This window comes from Centruroides sculpturatus, unplaced genomic scaffold (assembly GCF_000671375.1).
Source record: "Centruroides sculpturatus isolate CEXI.00-Female unplaced genomic scaffold, Cexi_2.0 scaffold190, whole genome shotgun sequence".
Classification (NCBI taxonomy): domain Eukaryota; kingdom Metazoa; phylum Arthropoda; class Arachnida; order Scorpiones; family Buthidae; genus Centruroides; species Centruroides sculpturatus.
This window is the reverse complement of record NW_019384543.1, coordinates 499,485-511,034: the sequence shown is the minus strand read 5'-3', so window position 1 is coordinate 511,034 and position 11,550 is coordinate 499,485. Positions and strand designations below refer to the sequence as shown.

The 11,550-nt window shown below is 28.2% G+C and overlaps 1 protein-coding gene across 1 annotated transcript in view; it reads right to left on the bottom strand.

Moving 5' to 3' along the window:
* The window catches only part of LOC111623429 (transmembrane protein 161B-like), a 32,679-nt gene that overhangs the window by 4,771 nt on the left and 16,358 nt on the right, over positions 1 to 11,550 (bottom strand). The window contains exons 5-9 of the mRNA XM_023366003.1: positions 9,465 to 9,619; positions 6,468 to 6,528; positions 5,860 to 6,003; positions 5,493 to 5,606; positions 1,002 to 1,176 (exon numbers count right to left, since the gene is read on the bottom strand). Coding sequence (XP_023221771.1) covers positions 1,002 to 1,176; positions 5,493 to 5,606; positions 5,860 to 6,003; positions 6,468 to 6,528; positions 9,465 to 9,619 — 649 coding nt within the window. The remainder of the gene's footprint in view (positions 1 to 1,001; positions 1,177 to 5,492; positions 5,607 to 5,859; positions 6,004 to 6,467; positions 6,529 to 9,464; positions 9,620 to 11,550) is intronic.

Genomic DNA, 11,550 nt, shown 5'->3' with positions numbered 1-11,550 from the left:
GATACGAAATTAATCCGTTCCGAAACTGAGATCGTATCATGAAAATGTCGTAAGGTGAATCATTTTTTTTCATACGATTACATGTAAAACCAAATAATTCGTTCCAACACGAAAAACACACTCAAATTAAAGCTAAGTTGTACATTAAAAAATAACTATAGCAAGGAAAACACTGAAAAATGCATTTTGTAGTTGTAAATGTATAAATAACCATAATAGAATAATAATTGATTTTAAAAAATGTAGCTATATTTGCACTTTACCTTTGAGGATAGACGACAGTGGAGGTGTAAACTGGTGGCGGAGGAGAGGGAGAAGGGAAATGATACTAAAACTTAACTTACATAACATAATGTAACAATAACTTAAAAATAACTTAACACTAATTTTTTTTTTTTTTTAATATTTTATTCACTGTTTTTTGCTTTCTTTCCTTCACTTCCACCAGCACTTTCACTGGATAGAGGTTACTTGGTAAAATATCTATCCAAAGAGGTTTGGCTTTGCCTACTTTTTAAAATGTTTCTAAAATGACTTAGGCAAATGTCATTAAACTGAGCAGCAATAGCAATACAGCCAGTGTGAACCTTTACGGGATGTTTCTTTTCAATAAAATCAGTCACTTTCTGATAATACCTCAAGATTTCCTTTATTGAGCAAGATCCTTCCACAATGAAGCAAACACACAGACTGAGACTGATGAGCAGAAGGAACACGTGATCATGGCGGTGGCGCTGCGAACTAATGTAACTTCATATGGTGAGTTTTTGTTCGTATCATGGAGCAAAAATATGTTCGAATTTCATGTCGTATCCTGAAAATTTTGTATGCTGAAGCATTCGTATCCTAGGTATTACTGTATATAGTTTTGATAATGAGTATACATTATCATTAGTTCATATCACTTTGAATTAAATATCATAAAAACAGGAACACACTGTATATAATATATGATAAAAATAAACTAAATGGAAAATATATATATATATATATATATATACCAAGCGTTGCAGTTCAACATTGCTAATTCGTCCAGCTTCTTTTCTAAGTTGTTCTATTTTTCCTGGTGCCAGATTTAAATAAGACTGAAGATAATGTGGCATCAATAAGAATCTAAGAATTACTATTCCAATGAGCATCATTAGTCGTACAGTTTCAAATACATCAGGTCTCATCCTAAATAAAAATTTTTTAAGTTAAATAACTTCAAATACAAATATGTAAAATGAACACAAAATGTCATATTATTCAATGATGATATCTTGAAACTAATAATTAAATCATCAATTTTAAAACTAAACATTTTAATATATAATTTCTGTAACAAGTATACCAATACTGAATTAAAATATATATTCCATCTAAATGTTTTCATTATGTCAGATGCAGTTTGAAAAACAGAATTTTGTATTCTTTAAATAGAGCACTACTGCACTCCATGATATAGAATTACCTTTAATGTGCTGCACAAGTTTAAATCTTTGAAATATACTAACAAGTAAGTTAACAGGCAATTTTTGGTGATTAAAATTTATTCTGTAGATTAGAAAGAAATAAGATGGCTGACCAGTTCCAATTCCAACAGGGATAACCATTATTTAGAATATTTAAAGGAAGTTTATCCTAATATTGGTAGAATATTTTTAAAATCAGATCAGATCTTATAACATTGTATAACAACAGTAAATTTTAAGAATCACCTTTAATTTAAAAGGCTATAGTTTTATATTAATTGTCAAAGTTAAGTAAATCATACTTTATATTTAAATAATTAATAATTTTACAATATAAAGTACTTATACAGTGGTACCTCGCTTAACAAGCACCTCACATAATGAGTGTTTCGTATAACAAGCATATCAATTTTTTAAAAAATGACTAGCTTAATGAGTGAAATTTTGCATAATGAGTGACAAGGAGAGGGGAAGTCCAGGATTGTGTGTTTGCTCCATCATGCTATTATCTGTGATTTTTTTTTGTTTTCTGCAAATCAAATTCACATTCCAGGATAGTTCATTCCACGCTAGAAGAAATGATGATGATGATGATTCACGTTCTTTAACAATGTATATTGTATAATTTTCTTTGAATAAACATTATATGTAAAATATTCTATTTACTCGCATATAAGACAATCTCACATATAGAATGAGGTCTGACTTGAAAGACCAACATAAAGAAAATTAGATTTATTAATGCATTCTAATTTTATTTCATTTAATAACAAATAAATTATCATCAAATGCAAGTATTAAGGCAAATAACTATGCTTTCTTGACGCTATCACCTTTTGTCTACTCGAACTTGCCCTCTGAAGCTTCATTACTCCTCTGATCCGTCGAGTGAATTTAAAATGCAATATTTCTTGAATGACTGCTATCAGCTTTTGGAGATTGCTTTTCCACGCATCTGATATCCATGTAGCAAAACCAAAAGATTATAATGCACATGACAGGAAAAAGTTCATTTTTAATGATTCAGAATGTGCAAATATTCATTAAAAATACCAATTTAACAAATATGAAATAACTACATTTATAATCATTGCTAAGTGACCAGCTATTTTCAGATCATCTCTTTAAAAGCGACATTCATCTTGACCTCAATAGCACACTGCTATAATGGCAGCACGAAGTATACGCAGTTCACAAAAATTATTGCAAAAACACAAAGGATTTTTTTCTTGTGCATATAGGACAACCTAGGTTGAAGCAGTGAAAAATAAATAAAAACCTTGTCTTATATGCAAGTAAATATAGTATTTGAGTACTTTTTTTTGGCATTGAATGCATTATCATATTTTACATTAATTTCTATGAGAAAAATTGTTTCGCATTACGAGTAAGGTTCTAGAACAAATTATGCTTGTTAAGCAAGGTTCCACTGTATTAATTAAAATAGTGTAGATAGAATCCATCAAATCTCCTAACATATACAGGGTGGACCAAAAGTCTCTTAATATGTGAAATGCCTGCTGCTTCTGCGTGGGTACTGGTATCGGGGTGGGGAAGGTACCAGACACAAGAGCGGCCAATAGGGATTTAGTGTCAACGTGCGCTTTGTGTTCGTGAGTACTATCAAAACAACGATTCTGTGACCAAAGCTAGACAGAAATTTTGTTCTCATTACAATATATGAAATGCAAATCAAGCTCCAACAATTCAAACAATTAAAAATTGGGTGCAGAAGTTCAAGACGACGGGTTCAACATTAATCCAGCCATGATTCAGCCAACCCAGGACATTGAGAGAGCCGGAAAACATAGTGAGTGTACGAGTGTCTGTTCAAGAGCAACCTAGCCTGTCCACTTGAAAGCGGTCTAGTGTCTTAAATGTTCCCAGAACATCTCTAAATCACATTCTACACAAGGACCTACATTTACACCCGTACAAAATTCAAATTGTACAGGAATTGAAGCTAGGAATTGGCCAAAAACTGATATCCAAAAGAGGTGACATTAACTGGCCACCCCACAGCCTGGATTTGTCCCCAATGGACTGTTTTCTTTGGGGATATCTTAAAAGTAAAGTTTACATCAGCAACCCAGAGTCTATTGAAGAATTAAAAGAAAACATATGTAATGAAATGCAAAACATTTCACCAACCACTTGTTGGGTGGTCATGGAAAATTTCCGGTCCAGGTTACAGGAGTGTAAAAATAAACAAGGCTCACACTTATGTGATGTTATATTCAAAAAATAAAACCCTAATTTGTATACTTTAAACTACAACAAACAGTTGTTGATTGGCACAGCATGTTTATTTTTTATGATCATTTGAAATGTTAAAGGACTTTTGGTCCAGCCTGTATTTTTGTATATTCTTCAATCTGTCCCATATGTTTGCTTATAAAATGTTTTTTGCTCCATCTTGTTTATTGTTACTCTTGGTAATGCAATTGTGCAGTATGAATTTTTAACTAACTGGTCAATAGCTATCTGATGAGTCAAAGAAACCTATGCAATAAACATAGCCTATTGCAGAGATGGCACCTAATGCCTCCCTCTAGTAACAAATTAATCAGAAATTAACCAAATATAGCCTATTATTCAATGAATGTAGTGACAATGTGAGTTGACATCAATACAAGAAATATGCTACTAGAAATGGAACAAAAAAAATACGAAGCTGATTGGTGACAATGCTGATGAATTGTTCACTAAATTGTGATTTACAAATTCAGCAGTGAGCTGGAGTTTAAGCAGAGACCATGCAATGGAAGCATAAAGCCACAAAAGTTGTCTGTGCAATACTTTGCCAGCAAGATCATATGCACTGTTTTAAGATAGAGGAATTTCTTATCTTGGAATTCATATTGCACTAGACAAGTATTACTAAAGAGACCTACGTTTTTATTATGAGGGCTTTATGATAGACAATTAAGGAAAAATATCATGGAAAACTGACTTTAAGCATGCTACTCTTCTATGATGATGTACCTGTTCAAACCTTGTAGAAAGCTCTGACTATTGTTGTGGATTATGATTTCAAATAGCTTAATCATTTCCATGTAGCCCAAACGTGGCTCTCAGTTTTGAAGCTTGAAGAAATTCCTTTATGGACATGATTTTCCTGTGATGATGACCTCAGACTTTGATAGAGTGAATTTTTGACCAAATCTATTCTATTTTGATAGACTAAAATCACTAAAAATATATCTGAAAATAAAATCTATTCATAGAAAAATCTTTTTAAAAAATATTGATCATTTATGTTATGGAAATTGCATATTTTCTGATTACATCTGCTATAAGATCTATTCTGAAATGTTTATTTAGAATTATTTCAAAAAACTGTAAAGATATAATTATGAAATTATGAAGATATTAAGAATACAGTAGAATACCAATTATCAAAACTTTGCTTAACCATAATCTGGGTTAACATGATATGTATTTTTTCTTTTTTCTATTGCTGCACTTATTTTGCAATAGTATTTAATTTTTAACATATCACGAAAGGCTATTTAATAATAAATGTACCATCACAACCCAGATTTTTGAAAAATGGTCACAATTATGCAACATTTTTATCTGCTAATGTTATGAGCTTAGTACAGTGAATAGCTCAAAATCTTCTGGAATGTATGAAACAGAATTATCACCAAATACAAACAAAGATATCAGATTACTTTAAATGTATAACTTTCAACTTAATATACATACAGTACTGTAATTATAGTAAACATGTTTTGAGATATACAGTACATGTTGTTTCATTGCACTTTTACACTGAAATTCAATTCCCAAATTATCTGAAAAGTCATTTATACGAAATAAGATAATTATCTTTACTTCTTAAGGTTCTACTGTAACTAGAGAATATGATCATAACTATATTAATGATCAATGATGTTATAACAGATGTTGATCTGTAATGCTGTTCAAATGTTCATTTGAAAATCTTTATTAATATCTTATAATATGGTTTTTTTTTTTTTTATGACATTTTGTGTACATCCAATTTATATATAAAAACAAATGTAATCTTACAAGACACCATTCATTCCTGGCCATGTTCGTTGAGTAAAATAGTCTCGAGCTAAGGGCTTTACCCACATGATTAATATTAATAATGGTGATAAGAAGCTTAAATGAAGAAAGAGTCTGTAAAAGAATAATAATAAATTTATTCTATTCAATATTTTATATTTTATACTAAATTATTAAAAAATATATTTAATTATAAAGAAAATATAAAACAGTTTTCTAACAGAACATTTTTTTAGTTTAATTTTCTATTTTATTTAAATTTATTTTTTAGAAACATTTATTTATTAATTTTAAGATCATTTTTATATTTTATATCCTAATGAAGTTAAAGAGAATTATAAACCAAATTTTAAAAATTTATGCCTACTTTGTGAATGGTCGTTCATCACAATATTTAAGACAATCACGATGCATTCTAGCAAATCGTAAACCAGGAAAAGTAAAAAATGTTCCCATTAATCCACTCCAGACAGCAAGACTTAATTTAAACATTAATTGTGATGCAGGTCCACTAAATAATAAAAATAAAATTGAATAATTATTCGTAATTAAAAATATTAAAGTTTAATATAATAATTATACAATACAAAATTATTTATTTGCAAAAGGAAATTTTCCCTGTTGCTGGGAGAAATACATAATTAGATTAGTAAATTACATAATATAATAATTATAATAAAACACTTAAAAAAGAAAAACTGTTTCATAAGAGAATAAGTTTAATTAAATTGTATTTTGTTATTTTTAAATCACATGACAAAACCTTATTCTAGTAACAGCAAAAACTTGATATAAACTCCAAATAAATTAAATGCTGTCTATTATGAAATATTTTTTAAATATTAAAACAATTCATTTAAAAATTTAATTTTAAACATATTTTTATAATTTCCAATGAAATTTATATAAAACTCAAATATTGTTATTTATTTATTATTAAAAACTTTTATATATATTAGTTGTATTAAAAATTACCTAGAATTCAATCCCTGATTTTGTAAAAAGTGAAAGGCACTTGAATTAAAGCTTGAATATGCTGCAATGTGATAAAATTTCATTATTTTTATAATTAATTTTATAAAAAATAAAATACAGTAGACTCTACTTATTGTGATCACAGAAATTTTCATTAGTCATTTAATGTTATCAAAATTAGCAGGTCCTAAAACATACAAGTTAAAATATATTATGAAAACTTTGCTTATAATAATCAGAATTAAGCTATTGTTCTCATTATCTTTGGGTTAATAAACATTTTTAAACATTTCATGCTATCAGCCTCAATATGCAGTTAATAATTATGTGAATGTTAATCTTAACCAGTGCATTAAATGTTAATTGTTTAACTGTTACCTGCCCACAATACAGTAAATTATTGGCTTTTTGTTAATTATATGATAATTATTGTTACAGGCAATTGTAAGCAAATATTACAGGATAAATTACATATTAATAAATATTTAAGTTATGTAATTTTTAATTGTTTTATCATCTTTTAATATCAGAGTAAATATACCCCAAATTTCCACTAACTGTACCATATTTAATTATCCTGATTAATGTTATCAGTTTTGACAAATTTCAAGTGATTACATTAAGCAAATTCTTCTATATATGTATATTACTTACACATAAAATATTTACTAATTAATAAATATAACGTGTTAAATNCAAGGCTAGGTTGATTCCTCATTTCTGTTGAGGGCATTATTATTATTATTATTATTATTATTATTTTCTTTTAATGTCAATTACAGTGGGTGATTGGTTAACGAACAGTTTGGATAGCGAACAAATCGGATAACGAACACTTTCGGAAAAAATTTTTATGATCAGACAACGAACACATGTTCAGTTAATGAACACTTTACTGAACAAACATAAAAAGAAGTGACAGAAAATAACAAAAACCGATTGATTTTCCTGTGTCTTCGGGTAACAATTCAAAACCTTTCGGAGTGCAGGAGACGTCAACATCAACCCAATACCGATCGGATAGTATAATATTCCTCCAAATTTTGAAACTCTCCCTTGTAATTCCAGCTTTTTGTTTACCTTTCTTGACAAATAATTTTTTATAGTCTTCTTGAGACTGTTGGATGGGCACTTGTTAAGTTTTGTGTCGGAGGTTTATTTACAAAAGGTGAAAGTTTAACTGTCCCATCAGATATTTGTTAACGTTTTAATACCAAATTTCGAATTTCATCTGGGTCTCGCATTTAAATAATTTTTGTGGGCTAGTTGATTTCTGTTCTCTGAATTTTTGTAAGTGTTTTCTGAACTTTTTATTTAGAAAAGAAACTGATAATATTATGGAACCTAAAAAGAGGAATGTCAAGAACTGTGCTCACCATAGAAACCAAGCAAGAGATAAGAGCCAAGGTAGAAAGTGGGCACAAGATATCTAATATTGCTAGGCAGAATGGCTTGAACAGGTCTACAGTAGGCACAATCTTAGCTATGAAAGATATATCAAGAAGTCTCAATCTGCTAATGGAGTCATGAAAATCACATCTGAGAAATGAAGAGCATTTTAGAGCTCATAATGGAACCTGAAACTGATCTGACAACAGAAGAACTCCAAGAACTCTCAAATGTAGAATACCAAGAAACTCAGCAAGATGTGTTTTCTTTTGAAAAAGAGGAAAACAAAAGAGGACCAATGTTGACATCTACTACTAAAGATCTTTTGAAGAAGTAGGAGAATGTCAGAACAATGATCATCCAAGTGGCATCCAAACCAGAATAAGGTTAATGGAGTTGTCAATCTCTACAGTTACAATACTATTAATTACTTCTGAAAAATCCTGATGAAAAGAGAAAAACAATCGATATTCTTTGAACAGATTCTTTAACCCCCACAAGTGGAAAAAACATGACTAATAAAAAGGCAAGTCTACATATATATGTATTTTTACTATTACATATAAATAAACATAGTAAAAAAGTATATATTTTTTACTTTTTGGAGTCTCCGGAATGAATTAATCAAATTCCCATAAAAACCTATGGTAAATTGATAATCGGTTAATGAACAATTCGGATAACAAACAAAGTCTTGGAACAGATTATGCTCATTAACCAATCACGCACTGTATTTTAAATTTACTGTTAAATACATTTTATAAAACAGTAAAATTAGATGAGAATTCTATAAGCTAGAACTTCTAGATGATAATAATAAAACACTTTTCTCACTTTGTCTAGCAAGTTTTAATAAAATGAACTAGCATTTTCAGCTATTTTGAATAGCCTTTCTCAGCTTTAACATAATTTTGAACATCAATTAGAACAACAGGTTTAAAATACCATGATGTCATAAGAATATGAGCAAAGCTCAAAATTTTAAACTTTTTGTTCTAATTGACATTTGAAATTATGGTAAACCTGTGGAAGGCTATTCAAAATAGCTGAAAACACTAGTTCATTTTATTAAAACTTGCTGGATAAAGTGAGAAAGATATTTTTATTAAAACTGCACTCAGACTAGTTTGGTGGATGATGCAATGAGGCAGTTCTCAACTGACAAAATAAGCAGTCAAAAATGTTCAANGATTTTATTTTTTGAAAATATCTCTAATTTCAGCTTAATTCTTAAGTAAAATATAACCAAATACACAAATACAAAATACTACTTAATTAGTTCAATAACTTATCTATAGAAAAATGTAATTAAAATAATACATTACTTATACTTATGCTTTTAAAGTTTGGCTAAAGTTTTAAAAATATAACAGAAAATGGCTAGATGGCAAATATAATCAAGTCTGCTGCTTTGAGAACGTGGATTCAAATCCAGGTAAAATCCTAAAAATTTTATAAGCAGTTTGATTCTCAGTATGTCAGGACTGATGAATATTCAAAACAATCTTTTTAATGCCCATAAAGTGAAGAGTTTTATATATAAACATTAATATTTTTAAAATCTAAAGTCAAAGCTAATTTTTTGTTTTACTAATTTATAAAAATTACCTGGTTCTAATCCAAATTCAAGAATATTTTCATCTGTAATTAAAACTATCATTGCAAGTAAAAAGAAAAATCCTCCAGCTGATAAACATAGTGATCTCTCACCAATTGCTTCATCTCCTTTAAAATACAATGCAGTAAGTGACAGCAAAATTTTCCTAAAATAAGGTTAAAGAAAGAACAAAGAAAAAAAAAATACTATTCTATTATATACTATAATATTTATTTCATAGTCTAAGCTTATTCACATTATTTAATATTTAAAAATATGGCATATAAGTTATAAATTTTAAGAATTCGTCATCATAATTAGTTTTTATCTAAAAATAAAAATTACATAATCTGTAGTTTGAAAGATGTAATATATATTACAACATGATCAACCATTAAAAAACTAAGGACTTAAAATTCTAATATTTTTTAACTTATATTTTGTATTTAAACATGAAAACATAAAACAATTTTTCTTTTTCTATCATATTTTAATAAATTAATTAAAATTCAGGTGAGACATACTAAGTTTTGTTTAATGAATTATTAAATTACAATAGTAAATTTTGGTACTACAAATACTTCAAGACATGCAAAAGACATTTCCATAAAAACTTAATTAAATTAATACCAAAACTCTCCACTATGGTACTTTAGTATTACAGGTTGGATACACTTTGGCATATATTTTCTATTTATTCAAATGACTATACATTTTACTTCACAATGTTACAGTCAATTAATTTATTGGATATTTTTTGATGAATTTTTAACTTTTTTTCTAAATGTTGCAAATATCTGTAAGAATGGAAAGTAACAATACTTGACTGTAGTCAAGAACAAATTCATATTTTATGTTTTAATATTTTAAAATATAATTAGGTCAAGATAAACAACGTTAGAATTCTTATATAAATTTTTCTATTAACAGCTGTTATCTAGATACTAGGTACCAATCAAAATGATCTTACAATTTGTGCAAAGTGTCATTCTGTAGATGTTGATGTCTTAAAATATATTTAATGTCTAATTTTTGGAAAATATATTTAATAAATGTATCAGTGTCTGAAATTGGGAAATTTTTTCCAACCAATGTAATTCATGTACTTATTTATAAAGTTTTTACTTAATGTTTGGTGTTGACAAATTAAATCCTATTTTGCATATTTAATATGATTTTTTAGGAATAAAATGGGAAACCTATAGTTTTTCCAAATTAAATTCAAATATCAAAACAAAACAAATTTATCATTTATCAAAGTCAAGCATCATTACTTTTCATTCTCACAGTATTTTCAACATTTTAGAAAAAATAATTTTAAAAAAAATTTAGACTCCATCAAAAAATAGCAAATAAATTATGTATTTCTGAGAGCAAATAAATTAATTGAATGTAACATTGTGAATTAAAATGTAATAAAGGGGCTACCCATTGAATTAATAGAAAATATATACCAAAGTGTATACAAACAATACTATTTACTTTTGATGCTGCAAACAGTGAAAAAACAGTATAACAGTGATTGTGAAAAATGTCAAATGAGATCAATTATGGTGGGCTGTTAAAAACATTGTTCATTGCTTATAGTTTTACACCTTTAGGATGGGAATTATATTGCTAAGGTCACTGTATAGCACAAGCATCTTGTACAAATAAAGTATTTATTGCTTGCAGTGCCAAAACCACCATAGTAGTGAGTTTTGGTACTAATCTATATATATATAAAATGAATGTATCTCTGTCCGTGTGTGTCTGTCTGTATGTCCTTCATGCATTACCACACTGTTTATCCAATTGCCATGAAACTTTGGTAAGTTGTTTAATATACTCTCGCGAAGGTTTCTGGCATAGTACATTTATCCTACAATAGATGGCGCGCATTTATATGAGCATATCACTGTGTGTTTGATTGATTTTAAATTGTGAAGACCATTTCCCCCCTGCAAAAAATATTTCTATATATGCATTTGTGAACTGTTATTTACGATATTTGTAATAATTTTTGTTTAATCAATTTATTTCAATTTTTTTGCTAATTATGTATTCGCTTGAACTTCGTTAAAACCTTAACTGTACCCGAAACAACTACCGAAGTTG